At 43.0% G+C, this 16,969-nt stretch overlaps 2 protein-coding genes across 3 annotated transcripts in view; one reads left to right on the top strand and one right to left on the bottom strand.

Annotated features, from left to right (window-relative positions):
• LOC127579398 (BICD family-like cargo adapter 1) overlaps positions 1 to 3,868 on the bottom strand; it is a 67,808-nt gene extending 63,940 nt beyond the window's left edge. For both annotated transcript variants that reach the window (XR_007957664.1, XM_052032171.1), the window contains exon 1: positions 3,488 to 3,868. Coding sequence is in view for 1 of the 2 variants with exons in the window: in XM_052032171.1 (XP_051888131.1) it covers positions 3,488 to 3,868 (381 nt within the window). In the remaining variant the exon portion in view is untranslated. The remainder of the gene's footprint in view (positions 1 to 3,487) is intronic.
• Positions 3,869 to 12,671: 8,803 nt separating this feature from the next.
• The window catches only part of LOC127579322 (citron Rho-interacting kinase-like), a 196,458-nt gene continuing 192,160 nt past the window's right edge, over positions 12,672 to 16,969 (top strand). The window contains 1 exon segment of the mRNA XM_052032041.1: positions 12,672 to 12,771. The gene's annotated coding sequence lies outside the window, so the exon portion shown is untranslated.

A 16,969-nucleotide genomic window follows, 5' to 3' on the forward strand; every position in this document is an offset into this window, starting at 1 on the left:
ACACTGAAGTAGTCCCGGTCCTTGCATTTATTCAACAGACACTGCAAGCAGGAGGAGCAAAGTAACCACAGTACAATGGTATAAAGAATGCATTTTCCAAAATTCCATAGATTCAAGAGTAGTTCCCTTGGATTGGAAGGAAGCAAATGTAACCCCACTATTAAATAAAGGAGGGAGAGAACAATTGCGGAGAAAACAATTGCAGAGAAAACATTGAAAATCTATTATTGAGGAAGTGGTAACAGTGCACTTAAAACATTGGATTGGGCAGAACTGATGTGTATATATGAAAGTTAAATCACATTTGAAGAACTTGTCAGAGTTTGCTGTTAATTGATAAGAGGAAACCAGCTTTGTTGCTCATTTGGATTTCAGAAAGCCTTTAATAAGATGCCACAGAAGAGATTATAAAACAAAATTAAATACATGGAATTAAGGGTAATAATCTGGCCTACACTGAGTTTACAGACAGAAAACAATGACCAGGAATAAACAGGTCACTTTCAGATTGGGAGGCAGTGACGAGTGCTGCAGGAATTGGTGTTGGGTGCCCTGATATTCAGTCTATATCAATGATCTGGTTGAGGGGGTTTAAAGTAATATATCCAAGTTTGCTGATGATACTAAATTGGGGGGCTGTATGGGTTGTGAAGATGATGCAGAGAGATATCAAATGGATATAGGCAGGTTAAGTGAATGGGCAAGGTCATAGCAGATGGAATGTAATGTGGAAAAATGTAAGGGTACATCTGGTAGAAAAATTAGAAGAGCAGAGCAGAGTATTTAAATGACGAGAGATTGAAATGAGCTGGTGCTCAGAGTGACCTGGGTGCCCTTGTACATGAGTCACTGATGTACATGTACAGCAAGCTATTAAGGCAGCAAATGGTATGCTAGTCTTTATTGCAAGAAGAATTGAGTACCAGTAAAAACATCTTAGTGCAATTATATAGGCATCTGGTAAGACTGTGCCTTGTGTAGGGGTCTGGTCTCGCTACCTAATAAAGGATATGAAAACAAAAGAGACTGCAGGTGCTGGAATCTGGAACAATAAACAGAACACTGGAAGAACTCAGCTGATCAATTAGCATCTGTGGAGGCAAAAGTTGCAAGTCAACATTTCAGGCTGAGACCCTGCATCGGGACTGGATATAGTTAGATGTACTGGGTGTGACTCAGTGATAATGATAAATGGAAATAGGGTTAATGAGGTGAAAGATCAGCCATGATTGCACTGATTGGTGGGGTATGCATGAGTAGCCAAATGGCCTACTTCTGCTTCTATTTTCTTAAAAGAGTGGTCAAAATCAATGAATGTATCTTCAAAAGCCATATTCCATAAACTGTACCAGCAGTTTAATCCACTACTTAAGTCACCAGTTTTGCATCAGGCTATAAATCAGGCCTCATATGTGACATTCGTGTACTTTACCTGATCTATCCATGCACCAACAATTTAACCCTCACATCCAAATCTCACAGGTTGCACAAACTGCTAGTAATTCAACCAAGACAGCCATATCAGCTGGGTGACACTAACTGAGAAACTTTATTCCCCCCTGCAGAATCAAGATAGTGTAGAATTAGAATCACAGGAACGTAACAAAGTGGGATGAGTGGACCATTGCAGAACAGAAGCATCATGACTGCATTTCGTCACGCCAGCTGGATTTTGAGGAAATGGTATGCCCTTTACTTCTAGAATATGCCAGTGTTGCCTGCAAATGATGTGCATGCAGTCCATTGTGCCTTGTATCCTACTGAAGCCTGCAACTCTGGTGAAATTACTTTCTCAGTCTGCCTGTTTGTCTCTGACAAGAGAGAATGAAATATAACAACTCTTTGAATAGTCATATCTCTTACACAGCAGCAGACAACACACTGTGAGTTGTTGGAAACATCTTCAATCTGAAAGGAGCCAAATGCTAAGCATTTATCACCACATTAACCTTCACAGCCTCTGGCAATGCTGTTCCTTCCCTGCTGCTGTGTTTGTAGCAGGTGGTCGATTTCAGTGAGGACTTGTGTAAGACATCTGCACTTCAACAAAGCATCTTACTGAGATTCAGATAGGAGAATGTTCTGTAAAGATTCTGGGCATATACAAACTTCTGCAAAGAGTCCCTCTCCCCTTCCCCTCCCCCTCACTTCCAGTGGTCGGCCCAGCTCTGCTTGGCCCCTGTTCATAGTCACAGAATTGTACAACATAGAGACTTAGGGCCTTTGGCCCACTGCGTCTGTGCTATCAAGCACCCATTGACACTAATCCCATTTCATTTTATAGTCATCAATTAACCTATCAACTTGCACATATTTAGAGTATGTCACAGTAGCAGCACAGTGAATCTCTATGATATTAATGGAAGTAGATGCATCTGGAGGAAACCCATGGGATTACAAAAACATGCAAACCCCATACAGATAACACGGGTGATGAGGAATGAAACTGATGTTTTCCGCAGACCCCCAAGCTAATCAGTTTCTCTCTCTTTGATCCAGTACCATTCCTTACTACCATTATCTCATACTATTCTTCAACTCCTCCCTTACAATCACCTTTCCAACAAACGATTACCCCTCGCCACAACTTGCTCATTTTGACCCTCCTTCATTACCTTAAAAATTATTTAAGAAAATCTGAGCCAAAAAATTAATTTCTATGCTAGGAATCTTTTGTTGCTAATCATTCCCCCCTGTGCTGTATACAAGTAGTGTATATCCTGCATACTAATTAAGTTTGATTGGGTTTGAGCATCGAACCAATTTTTAATGATTAAGACACATCCATTTTGCTTGTTCGACTGAAATGAAATGGACTGGGACCTCATGCAGATTTCATGCATCTGTAACAGTCTGACCATAGACACGAAGCAGACAGGAACTGTTTCAGTGCAGAATTTGTCTACCTCGCAAAGGCGTCGAACAGTGAGGACTAACGCTACACTCAGCATTATAGTATTGGTAGTCTAACCACGTCTAAAATATTTTTGTGAAATCCAGCCTATAAAAGCCCTTGCAACAACCAATGCACACCGAACCGAGGAGTGACCCAGTACCTCAAGATGAAAGAGGGTGGACTACTTTTTAAGCTGAATATATGACATCATGTTGCTATTAAATCAGATTTTAACAATATATTCGGCACATCTGCTCAATGGCATTTTCAAGAAACAATTATGAAACATTAAAACTAGCGGATTTCCAAATATCGCCCGTTTTTGACGTTCTTGAATTAGGTTCCGGGCGAATCTAATGACGTAAGATCATCAGAACTCAGTCGTCACAGCAGCAGTAGGGCGAGTCCCCGTGATGTTAATTGAAGTAGGCGCGATAATTAGGGTAAAAATGGAAACGGTAAAGTACCAGTTGGGGCTACTGGTGCTTCATGAGCCTAACCAAACTGGGCGGAGATACGAATGTGATGGGAAACAGGGTCAGAGACACTTGGATAGGGGAGGATTCTCTTCCATTCGCCACATTACCTTACCTCCAGTTTGTCAGTAAGCTCTCTCTGCATTATCTCGTACTGATTGGTAAGCTCTTGGTTCTTCTCCAGTAAGGCTTTGCCGAGTTTAGCCGCCAGGATGAGATCGTTATCTTTCTGGCGAAGCTGAGAGAGCAGGTCCTCGATGCCGGGGTTACCGGCTGCCTCTTCCTCGCTATAACCCTCCTGGTGGTTGGTCGCCAGCACCGGGAAGTGTTCGTCGAACAGCAGGTTGGCGCTGCCGCCGCCAAGCCCTGGAGGTGTTAGGAGTGGAGGAATGGGCGGCAGTCTCGGCAGACTGTTGGCCTGATGGCGCTCGGCCTCCTCAAACGAGTGGTGGGGCTCGTCACCCTGCTGAAACTCCTGCAGCCAGAGAGCCGCCATAGTTCCACTTGCGCTGGGCAGGCAGGCTCGCAGTTAGCGTGATCGGCTCCGATCCCGGCTCACCACACGGATTGCACCGAGTCCCATCGACCTGCCTCCCGTGCCCTGGCCGGGACCGGGATGGTGCGGCCCAGTCCCCTTGGACGCAGCTCTCGGTGTCTGGTAGTGTTCAGTTGCAACGAGCAACCGTTCGAGATCTCTCGTGTGATTGCGGCGATGGCCGGCCGCTGTCCCGGGACTTCGGTGCTGTTGTCCGCCTTGCTGATCTCTTTCTTTCTGCTGCCCCGCTTCGCCGGGGACGATGAGCCCATTCTTTACAAGGATGCAGCTGGACACATGATGCTGCGGATCGCAAGCAAAGCTCAAACTGATACCCAACGCGCGTCCACACCCCTCTGACGGAATCTGACACCTGCACATTGCACGGCGCTCATTGGTACACAGCCAATGTCCCCATCCTTAGCAGACAGACAGACAGACGAGGAGAGACTGGGAGAGGTAAATAGAAGCGAGCTGGATACCGAGTAAGAGATAAATACAGGAATAGGAAATAAGTAGAGCGCTTGAATGTATATAAATGGAATAACTGGGGAGATAAATGGAAGGTGGCAAATACCACAGGAAGAAACTCTGAATTTTTTTTAAAAGTCATTGCAAGACAAACTAGAGTTTGGGCTAAATACAGAAAATGTGCAAATAGAGAGATAAAAATGCAGGGGAAAACAGTGATAATTTTACCGAACTAGATGGAGGGTAGAATTTAAAGGAAGAAATGGAGTGCGCCAATGAGATAAAGGAAGGGAGTGAGATAAATATAGCGGCAGTAACAGAGAATGACATACATAAGGTGAGAATACAGAGAAATTCGGGATGGAATAGAGCCAATAACGTCAACCGGGGTGGAATTAGAAGAAGACTCACAAGGGACAGAGGGAGAGAGAAAGAAATGAAACGTAGAAAGAAAAAAAATCAAAGAAAGACATTGAGAATTAGAATGAATATATGGAGTGGGAAATAGAGAGCATAAAGTGAGAAATAAACAGAGGAAGAGTAAAAATTGCAAGAAGAAATGGTGAGAGTATTCTCAGGAGACACGCCCTCAAGTGACTGAGATCACACCATAACCTTCGACACGTGTACAGTGCCTACTTTGTTTGCGAACACTTCTTGCTGCTGAATCAGGAAAGAACAAGGAACGAACTTTAAAATTTCTTCGTTACAACCTGCACAGAGAAAGTGAAAGAAATACATAGTAGCAGAGAATGTGAGATCAATAAAGGGTGAAATATTGGTAAAGAGAACGGGAATAATACATCAGTGCAAAGGGAGATAGACTCAAGGAGTGAGTGATAAACTACATGGAGAAATAGCAGGAGATAAATATAAAGAAAGTAAAAGACAATGCAGTAATCATTCTCAATGAATGAGATGACATCTGAGAATGTGATAAAGGAGTAGTGAGGAATAGAGCGAGCCATCATAAGAAGTATAAAGGTAAAGAGACAGCAGAAACAGTTCACTGTCAGAGATAAATCTACAGAGTTTTATGTGAGAAAAGGTGGCATATACACACAGCATCTTTCATATGCTTTTAGGATGGCCCAAAATGATTTACAACTAATTAAGCATTGAAAGTATTGTAATGTAGGAAATCACCGAACGAAAGATGTAAGCAAATAAAATGCTGAAGCAACGAAGGCAGACACAAATAGGACTTGATAACATCCAAACATGTTTTACATCCAATATATTATTTCTGAACTGTAATTGTTGTTGTAAAATAGAAAACACAATAGCCAATTTGTGAACAGCAAGATGTCATGAATGGTAAAAGGGACCACATGGTCTGTTTTAATTATCATGATGAAGGGATAATTATTGCTTCAGCTATTGAAAACTGGACTACTTTTTTAATGTTTAGTATCATGGGATGTACAAAATAACATCATAAAGTGAGAAAGTAATAAAATATCCCCATATGATTATCAAACAAAATTTCACACTAAAAGGGATATTAGGTTATCAACTTCTTATCCAAAGAGGCTTTAAGGAGTATCTTTGCAGAGAAAAGAGAGGCAGAAAGGTTGGGGAAATTCTATATCAGAGCAAACTGAAGCCAATTGTGGGGATACCAGACTAATTTGATTTTGATCAAGAAGCCCGAACTGAAGGAATGCAGAGATTTCAAAAGGTTGCAGGGCTGAGAAAGCTTACAAAGATATGGAGAGAATTGAAAACAAGAATTTAAAATAGAGCTGTTAAAGAATCATGGAGGTTATATAGGTCAGCCAGTATTAAGGTGATATATGAATGAGATTGTTTAAGCTAGGATACTAACAGCAACATTTTGGATGAGCTCAAATGTATGGTGAGTGAAAAATGTCAGGTTAACTTGGATAATGTTAGAATAATCATATCTACAGGTAGTAAAGGCATGAACAATGGGTTTTGGTGGGGGCAGGCCAAGTCAGGGATGGAAATGGGTCATGTTAAACAGGTGGAAGTAAGCAGTCTTGACAACGGGGTCCTAATGGGTTCAGGAGCTTCGACCTGGTTAAATAAGATGCTAAGTTTGTGAGCAGCTTGGTTCATCCTCGGACAATCATAAGGTGAAGAATGGAGCGAGTGTCTTAGGAAAAGAATTTGTGGCTGATACCATGGCTCAGTTTTCCCAAAATTTAAATGGAGAAAGTTTTTGTTCATCAAATTCAATATTCAACAAGCAGCAACCCAAGTCTTTGCAAGAAATTAAAGTCTGATATAAATTTGGGCAAAGCTCAAATCTCATCATATCTTCTATGATTTGGGAGACCCATTTAAGGATGGCAGGATACAAGATAATAATGAAGAATCATTACTTTTATGCAACATTGATGTTGGCAGTAAGGTTTGTTTTGTCCAATTTGGGCAAAGTTCAGGTTTTTATAGATCATTGGCAGACTACAACAAAGACATTTTTTGTTTTATTGACTGAGTCCTTATGAAATAGAATGCACTGCCTAAAGGGTTAGTAAATGGAAGTTCATAATAGCTTTAAAAACAGAATTGGATAAATATTTGAAGGGGAAACTTTTGCAAGGCAGAAGAGGAAAAGGGGACTAATTGGATAGCTCTTTAAGAGAGGTGGAACAGGCCTAATGGACAGAATATCTGCCTCTTGTGTTGTATCATGATTTAATTCTAAATGTTTTTTTTCCCCCACTTCTTCAGGATTTTTTAAGAAATTCATATTTCTGGTTGACCAGGTTAACCTCTCTTTAAAAATACATTCCTCTCCAATTAGAGGGAAATTGAAGTTAAAGATGTCAATTTTTTTATCTTAACTTTGGAATGCCTAATCATATATGGTCCATTTCTGGAATCACAAGTAGCCAAATTACTTGAATCAACTCTACTTTAATGTTCCTGAATAGCATTGATAGTGGTTAAGGGAGCCAATTTTGCACTCTTGGCAATAATACCATAAAATTCTTTTGGGATAGTACCAAAGTTAGATATGGACAGGGGCCCATTGCTGGACATACTCATAACATGTGCAAATTAGCAACATTTGGCTAATCAGGTGCTTTAGAGATGCCAATTTGTTGAGAAAATTTATTTTAATAAAATAAACTGTTTGAAAAGAAATAATAATAGAATCAATAATCTTTTCAAACACATATAACCATATACATTTAAGTCACAGAATAATTACAGCATTAAAAGAGGCCACTCAGCCTGTTGAATCCACACATCTATGCAAGAGCAATTCAACTCGCCCCCTCCCTTGTCCTCTCCCCACATTCCTTTCAGATAATTATCCAGGTCCCTTCTGAATGCAGCAATTGAATCTGGCTTCACTAGTTCCCCTGGCAGTACATTCTAGACACTAACCACTCGCAATGTAAAAACAGTTTCCCTCATTTCACTTTTGGTTAATTTGCCAATTACTTTCATTCTACTTTCTTGACCCTCCACCATGGGAGCAGTTTATCTCTATCTATTTGGTCTACACTATTCAGGTTATTGAATACCTCTTTCAAATCTCCTCACAACCCACTCTGTTCCAAGAACAACCCAACTTCTCCAGTTCATCTACATAACAATGCATCTCGTCCCTGGAACCATTCTAGTAAATCTCTTTTAAACCTTGTCCATCTTTCCTTAAGTCTGCTGCCCAGAACTGAACAGTACACCAGTTGTGGTGAAACTAGTGTCTAAAAAAAGGTTCATTGTGATTTCTTTGATCTCATATTCTCTGCCACTATTTAGAATGCCAGGATCCCGCATGCTTTTTCAATCTGTCCTGCAATTTTCAATGAACTATGCACATTTTCCCCAGATCTCCCTGTTCTTGTATCCCTTTTAGAATTATGTCCTCTATATTGTCTCTCATCATTCTAACAGTCAACATGTAAAACTTCACATTTCTCAACATTAAATTTCATCTGTGTATTCCACCAGCTGGTCCCTAGCTCCTTGAAATTTATTGCTATCATCCTCAAAGTTCACTCTGCCTCCAGGCTTTGCGCCATTTGCAAAGCTGGAAACTGTGCCATGTTCGCCCAAGACTAAAGCATTAATATAGTCTAAGAAAAACTGCAGTCTTTTCACTCATTCTCCTTCCCAAGAATCCCTGCAAGAGAAAGGAAGACTTGCCCTTAATTCAGTTCTTTGGGTTCTCTGGTGCATGATAAGGCCAATGTAGGGCCCACATACTCTGGCACAGGTGGGGAAGGAGACGCTTGGTGGAGCAAGCCGGTGGTTAGTTTGGGAGGTGGAAAGCTCCTTCTGCTGTTTAAACTGGGTTCTTGTATGTTCCCAGTGCAATGCTACCAATGTTCTTAGTACCCATCCAAATGCTCCTTTTACTCATCAAGTGGTCACATGCTTGTGATTCCCAGTAGTCAGTGGAGATGTTGCACTTCTTCAAGAAAACTTTGAAAACATCCTTGAATCGTTTTCTCTGCCACCTGGTAATCTCTTGCTGTGACAAAGCACAGAATAGTGTGCCTGTTTTTGGAGAATGGTGTCGGGCATAAAAGTGACATGGCCTGCTTAATGGAGCCAATTGAGTGTAATTAGGGCCTCAGTGCTGGGTATGTTAGCTGGGAATGAATGTTGACGTTAGCTTTGTTTCTCCTGCCAGTGGATTTGGAGGATTTTGTGGACTTGGGCAGTATTTTTCCAGGGATTTGAGGTGCTTGCTGTAATGTCTAAGTCTCAGAGGAGTACAGGAGGAAAGAATTATTGCTACCTTGACAATAAGCTTTGTGACAGGTTTGAGTTCTTGAACTTCAGATACTCTTTTATTCAGATGGCCAATGGATGTGCTTACCCACTGAAGACAATGTGAGTTTCATCACTGATGCCTGCCTTCGCTGTGGGGTGGCTCCTGATATAAGAAACAAAATCAGGATGAGGCCAGTCACCTCTTGAGCCTACTCTGCCACTCAATTAGATCATAGCTGATTCAATCTCAGCCTCAATACTACTTTCTTGGTGTCTCCCAATAACCCTTGACTCCCCTGTGGTCTAAATGTCTGTTAGTCTCTGCCTTGAACACATTCAATGATTCTACCTCCCTAGGTATCTAAGTTAGAGAATTTCAAAGATTCATAACCCTGAGTGAAGAAATCCCTCCTCATCTCTGTCTGAAACATGTGAACCCTTATCCTGAAATAATGCCCCCTGGTTTCATAATACCCCTACTAGAATCAGAATCAGGTTTATTATCAGTGACATATGTCATGAATTTTGTTGTTTTGCAGCCGCAGTACAGTTCAAGACATCAAGACTGAAAAATTACTGTAAGTTACAAAAATAAATAAATAGTGCAAAAGAGAAATAATGAGGTAGAGTTCATGGGCTCATGGACCGTTCAGAAATCTTGATGATGGAGGGGAAGAAGCTGTTCCTGAATCGTTGAGTGTGGGTCTTCAGGCTCCTCTACCTCCTCTCGATGTAGTAACGTGAAGAGGGCATGTCCCGGGTGGTGAGGGTCCTTAATGATGGATGCCACCTTCTTGAGGCACCGCCTCTTGAAGATATCCTTGATGGCGAGGAGGAAAGTGTCCATGATGGAGCTGGCTGAGTCTACAACCTTCTGCAGCCTCTTTCGATCCTGCATATTGGAGCCTCCATAGTAGGCAGTGATGCAACCAGTCGCAATGCTCTCCACTGTACATCTGTAGAAATTTGCAAGAGTCTTTGGTGACATACCAAATCTCCTCAAACTCCTAATGAAGTAGAACCACTGGCCTGCCTTCTTCGTGATTCCATCGCTGTTTTGGGCCCAAGATAGATCCTCTGAGATGTTGACGCCCAGGAAATTGAAGCTGCTGACCCCTCAATGAAGACTGGTGTGTGTACTCCTGACTTCCCCTTACTGAAGTCCACAATCAATTCCTTGGTCTTGCTGACGTTGAGTGCGAGGTTGTTGTTGCAACATCACCCAACCAGCTGATCTATCTCACTCTTGTATGCCTCCTCATCGCCATTTGCGATTCTGCCAACAATATTGGTGTCATCAGCGAATTTACAGATGGTGTTTGAGCTGTGCCTAGCCACACAGTCATGAGTGTAAAGAGAGTAGAGCAGTAGGCTAAGCACGCATCCTTGAGGTGCGCCTGTGTTGATTGTCAGCGAGGAGGTGTTACTACCGATCTGCATTGATTAAGGTCTCCCGATAAGGAAGTCGAGGATCCAGTTGCAGAGGGAGGTACAGAAGCCCAGGTTTTGAAGCTTGTTGATTAATACTGAGGGGATGATGGTGTTAAATGCTGAGCTGTAATCGATAAACAGCAGCCTGATGTATGTTTTGCTTTTGTCCGGGTGCTCCAAAGCCAAGTGAAGAGCCAGTGAGATTGCGTCCACTGTTGACCTGTTGTAGTAGTAGGCAAATTGCAGCGGGTCCAGGTCTTTGCTCAGGCAGGAGTTAATTCTAGCCATGACCAACCTCTCAAAGCACTGCATCACAGTAGATGTGAGTGCTACTGGGTGATAGTTGTTGAGACAGCTCAACCTGTTCTTCTTGGGCACTAGTATGATTGAACTAGAGGAACATCTTTCCAGCATCCACCTTGTCAATTTTTTTCTCAGTGTTTTATAATATTTCAAAAAGATTACTTTGCAAGGTCAAGAAGTAACCTTCTCTGCACTGTCTCCAGTGCAAAAACATCCTTCCTTAAATATGGAGACCAGATATGGGAAGAAGTCTGTATTTTCCATGGTCTTTATTGTCAGAGGGGGTGTTGTACAGAAGGAAAGGTTGGTAGTGGACCATTGTTTTGCTAATGTTGAGTACAAGGCCAACCATCTCAATTGTTTTGGTGTGCAAGTTAATGATAACCTGGTGCTTGCCTCCCAACAACTCAGTTTTATTTGTAGTTTTATTACTGAAGTTGGAGTGACATTGTATCTGGAGTAGAAGTGATGTGGGTTAACAGTCACGTAGATAAGCTCTACTCCAGCAAGAAATGTGTTGAAGGTGAGTTGGTACAATATGGCAAAAAAGATAGAAAAACTGTCAGGGTGAAGATGGTGGGGTCTTGCTTGACATCAGTATGCACTGAGACTTGATTTGCTGTGGACTTGTTGGTTAGGATCACAGTTTGCATGCCATAATGTAGCAAATATAAGATGGAGATGAATTTCTGTAGTCAAGCAAATTTCAGAAGGATGCTCCACAGTCCCTCCCGACTGATAGAGTCAAAGGCTTTAGTGAGGTGGAAAAAAGCCAACTTTAGTGGTTGGTATTGCTCCCTACATTTATCTTGCAGTTGTTGCACAGTGAAAACCAAGTGTACTGTGCCCCTGGACGGATGTAATCCATATTATGATTTGGAGAACAGCTCTTCAGTCATTGTGAGCAAGCAGCTGAGGAGGACACTGGCAATGTCATTAATAAACATTAAAAAAAAGCAGCAGTCTTAACACTGATCCCTCCACTATACACTTTCCTCCAGTCAAACAACGTTCTTTCATCACTAATCTGTCTCCTGTTACTTGGCCAATTTTCTATCCAATTGTTTTATGGACTTCAATCTTGATGACACCTATTATGTTGCACTTTATCAAATGCCTTTTGGAAGTCCATGTACACCATAACAACTGTATATTCCTTATAATCCCTGTTTAAAAAAAAATCTAATTAGTTAGTTTACCTTTAATCAATCCACAATGGTTCCTGTGACTGTTAATTCTATCCCTGATTCTTGTTTCTGAACTTCCTTCATCTCCCCTTCATAACATATTAAAACTTTTGAAAAGTGGAAAAATTAGATTTTTAAATCAAATTTGTTGGATCAGATCTCATCACTTCCATCATATTTTATTCTTTCACCCCATTTACCTCTCTCCTATCCAGTATTTCAACAGCCTTTAAAGGAAAGGAAGAACAATATCTCATCGTCAAACTAAAGTTCCACCTCTGCATCTCGTGATGTTAATTACTGAAACTGAGTGACATTCAGTGTATTTTCGTCATGAAGTGAAAGTTTGAAACTCCAGCCGGGACACCTACCCGCCAATGCCCGGAGCCGACGGAGCAGCCCTGTGCCAATGACGCCATCTTTCCATTCCCGCCCCTTTACCCCGCCCGCCTCCGTCGCCATGGATACCCGCAACTGACAACCGACGCACCCGCTTGTCACGCTTCCGATTCACGCCAATCACCAGAGGCCGCGCGCAGGGTCGGGCGGTCCCACCAATCGGCTGGCCGGAGGGCGGGCCCTTGGCTTTGCTGCTGGCCAATCGGAGGCGCGCAATCATTGCGTTGAGCGAAATTTGAAGGGAAGGGAAGCGGCGAAGAATACGTTGGCAACGGGCGGGAAGGGGGAGGAAAACGGGAGTGTGACCGAGGGCTGAGATATCGGAAAGTGGGGCTGGAGATAGTGACCCGAGCCGCAGCCTGGGGTCATCAGGTAACCAGCAGGGAGCGTGTGGTGGGAGGAATGCTGCCAGTGCAGGGTGCACCCCGTCCCCACCGCACTCCGTCCCCACTGTACACATCCCCACCGCCCCCACCGTCCCCACCGCCCCCCGTCCCCACCGTACACGTCCCCACCGTACACGTCCCCTCCGCACCCCGTCCCCTCCGCACCCCGTCCCCTCCGCACCCCGTCCCCACTGTACACGTCCCCACTGTACCCGCACTCCGTCCCCACTGCCCCCACTGTACACGTCCCCACCGCCCCCACTGTACCCGCACCCCGTCACCCGAGGCAGGAACAATGCCCACACCTTGCAGCCTTTCTTATTCAGGCTGACAGCAACGCCCGTAATGATTGTGGAAGTTGGAAAGGGAACCTGAAGAATTACCTTCAAGGAAAAAAAACTTCTCGTTCGGTCACTGTCAAAGTTTATTTTGTTCTACAAGTTGTAAACAGTTTGATGGGTAACGGACTGTACGATTTGTTGACGTAATTGAAGTCTTGGAGGGTCAGCGTTAGCATGGATGGGGGAATTAAGAAATTCAAGGCAGAAAATGTTATTGGTATGAGGGCTGATTTCTCAAAAGGAAGTATGCTATCCAACTGATAAATAATGTCTTGGAATTGAGTGAACCGGGTTTAATTTCGTACGTTATGAACTATACCGTCAGGAAATTTAGCGAACAGCGGGGAGGGTAGTAACACACTTCAGGAGGATGTTGTTAAATGTGGCAAATTAATTTTAATGTAGGGAAACTAAATATGCCAAGACATAAGGTAAGTAACACAATTTTAAAGTAGTGTAGGAAAAGAGACGGGAGGATGGAATTGCACAAATGCATAAAGGTTGGCAGGGATATTTTAAATAAACGTGTAGGATGCTTTGTTTTATAAAGGGAGTGTAGGGCTGGATTTTAGTTTCCACTTGCTCTAACCAGGAGATGAGTGTTGCTTACTGCCATGCAGCAAGTATGTCAGTGGCTTTTTTGTTTAATTCAGCCACTGCATTATCACATTATTTTGGGGTTTCTGAACCAATTGGCATGAGTGGGCATTATGATACCTCAGAAGAGCTGATTACAGCTCTGGTCTTTAAAGCGATGTTCCAAATATGTAACTTGAAACAGTTGCAGTTGCCATGGAGAGACAAAGTACTGGTGCAAATGAATCAAGACAATCTAAGGCTGTTTTAATGATGCCTCTGAGGATGTGATGTTTGGATAATAATGACCTGCCAGAAGTTACTTTCTCCTTTTGAGATGAGGAAGAATCTCACTAATGCAGGTGTGGCTGGACACTATCGAACGTGTCAGTTGCAGGACCATGGTGTTGCACTCGTGGATTCAATATCAAAAGCAGTTTTAACGATCTAATAAAGAAGTGCATTACCTGTGTCCACATATCATTTCAACACTATAAGTGTCTTCTCTTTGTACCAGCTAACCCTGCAAGTATATCCATTTGCTCTCAGTCCAGCATTGCTTGCACCTCCCATGTCTCACGTGAATGAGTATATGAGGCTACCTAGTGAATTGCACATCACGAGACCAGGAGCAGATGGTGAAGAAAAGGGGGGGGAAGAACATAAGAGATGTAGGAGTAGGCCCTTGGAACCTGTTGCTTCATCCAATAAGATTATGGCTGATCCAACCTTCACCGCTACTTTCTGATGTTTTTTTTTAAATACCCCTTGAGCCCCTGTAGTCACTCTCCACCTTGAATACTTTCAATGACTCTGCCTCCACCATTGTCTGGGGTAGTGAATTCTAATGATCTACAAATGTCTGAAAGGAGAAATTCCTCCTCACCTCTGAGCGATTCCCTTATCCTCAAATTGTGCTCCCTTTGGTCGAGGGGAAGCATCCTCCCAATATCTGTCCTGTCTTCCTTCAGAATCTGACAATATCACCTCTCGTATTTCTATGCTTCAATAAATCTACTAATCCAATATCCCATTGTTCCAAAATCCTGACAGTTCAATATCTGGGTCATGTATTAGTCTGGAGTGTGAGCAGGGGTCCAGACTGTTGGCCGAGTGTACGCCTGAAACTGGGGTCTGGTGCTTGTGTGTTTCAGCTTGTTTTAACAAACTGAAACTTACAAATTGAAAATCACTGGGTTCTGTTTCCAATGCTTGCATTGTACTCAAGGTTCAAGTTGAAAAGCAGGATCTCCAGGGTTGTAATCTTGGGATTACTCCCTGTGCCCATGTGCTAGTGAGGCTAGAAATAGGAAGATGGTTGAATGATTGGCTAAAGAGCTAGTGTAAGGAGGGAGTGGTACAGATACCTGGATTATTGGGATCTCTTCCAGGATAGGTGGGACCGGTACAAGAAGGATGGGTTGCAGCTAAACTGGAAGGGCACCAATATCATTGTAGGGAGGTTTGCTAGTGCCTCTTGGGAGGATGTAAATGACTGTGGAGGTGGAGTGAGAACTGGAGCAGGAGGTCTGCAGGTGGAGTAATTGAGGAGAAGGTAGAGGTCAAGCCAAGTAGGTCTAATAGCAAAAAACAGGTAGAGCCAGGATAATGAACACGGCAGGAATGATGGTCCAAAGTGTATTTACTTTAATGCAAGGAGTATAGCGGGTAAGACAGGTGAGCTCAGAGCCTGGATTAGTACATGGAACTAGAATATTGTAGCCATTGCTGAACCATGGTTGAGAGAAGGGCAGGACTGGCAGCTAAGTGTTCCAGGGTACGGATGTTTTACTCGTGACGGAGAGGGATGTCAGAGAAGTTGGGGAGTTGCATTACTGATTAGGGAGAATATCAGTGCTGTATCAAAAGAGGACATCTTGGAGGGCTCATCCAGTGAGGCCATACGGGTAGAATTCAGGAATAAGAAAGTTGCAATCATGATGATGTACTATTGGTCACACAATAGACAACGAGAGCTAGGGGAGCAGATATATCAGCAGATCATAGAAAGATGTGAAAACAAGGTTATTGTAGTGGGTGAGTTCAACTTCTCCAATATTGACGGACTCCCTTCGCCCCAGGGGCTTGAATGGGGCAGAATTTGTTAAGTGCATCTAAGATTGTTTCATGAAACAATATGTTGATATGTATATCATTTCCACTACCCCTCTCCCCCCCCCCCACACCCATCATCTCCCTCTTACCTGGATTCACCTATCACCCGCCAGCTCTTGCTGCACCCCCTCCCCCTACCATTTTATACTGGATCTGCCCTCTTTCTTTCCAGTCCTGATGAAGGGTCTTGACCTGAAATGTCGACTGTTCATTTCCTTCCATAGGTGCTGCTTGACCCGCTGAGTTCCTCCAGCATTTTGTGTTGCTGCATGTAGATAGTCCAACAAGGGATGGGGCTGTACAAGATTTTATATTGGGGAATGAGCCTGGCCAGGTTATGAAAGGTTCAGTGGGGGAGCATTTTAGGAATGGTGACCATAATTCCATAAGATTTAAGATAGTTATGAGTAAGGGTATGACTGATCTTTGAGTGAAAGTGCTAAAATGGGGTGAGGCTAATTACAACAGTATTAGGTAGGAGCTGGAGAAAGTAGATGGGGGTTGCTGTTTGGGGGTGAATCCACATCTGACATGTGAGACTCTTAAATGCCAGTTGATTAGAGTTCAGGACCAGCATGTTCCTGTGAGGGTGAAAGATAATGATGGCAAGGGTCGGGAACCTTGGATGACAAGAAATATTGTAAGTTTAGTTGAAAAGGAGCCATATTTAGGAAGCTGAAATTAGACAAGTCCCTTGAGGAATATTAAGGAAGCAGGAATGAACTTTGAACGAGAAATTAGGAGGGCTAAAAGGGGCCATGAAATATCCTTGGCAAGTAAGATTAAAAAGAATCCCAAGGCATTTTATATGTATGTTAAGTGCAAGAGGGTAGCTAGGGAAAGGGTAGGTCCTGGAGCCAGAGGAAGTGGGCAAGATGCTAAATGAGTTCTTCACATCGGTATTCACTACGGAGAAGGACATGGATGATGGTGAGATTAGGGAAGGGCATGTTGATATTAAGTAGGAGGAGGTGATGGGTTCTTGAAATACATTAAAATGGATAAGTCGCCAGAGCCTATTCCAGGATACTGAGGGAAGCAAGGGAAGAGATTGATGGGGACGTTGACTGAGATCTTTGCATCCTGTTTAGCTGCAGGTGAGATCCCAGAGGACTGGAGAATAGCCAATGTTGTTTCTTTGTTTAAGAAGAG

Source organism: Pristis pectinata, chromosome 17 (assembly GCF_009764475.1).
Source record: "Pristis pectinata isolate sPriPec2 chromosome 17, sPriPec2.1.pri, whole genome shotgun sequence".
Taxonomy (NCBI): domain Eukaryota; kingdom Metazoa; phylum Chordata; class Chondrichthyes; order Rhinopristiformes; family Pristidae; genus Pristis; species Pristis pectinata.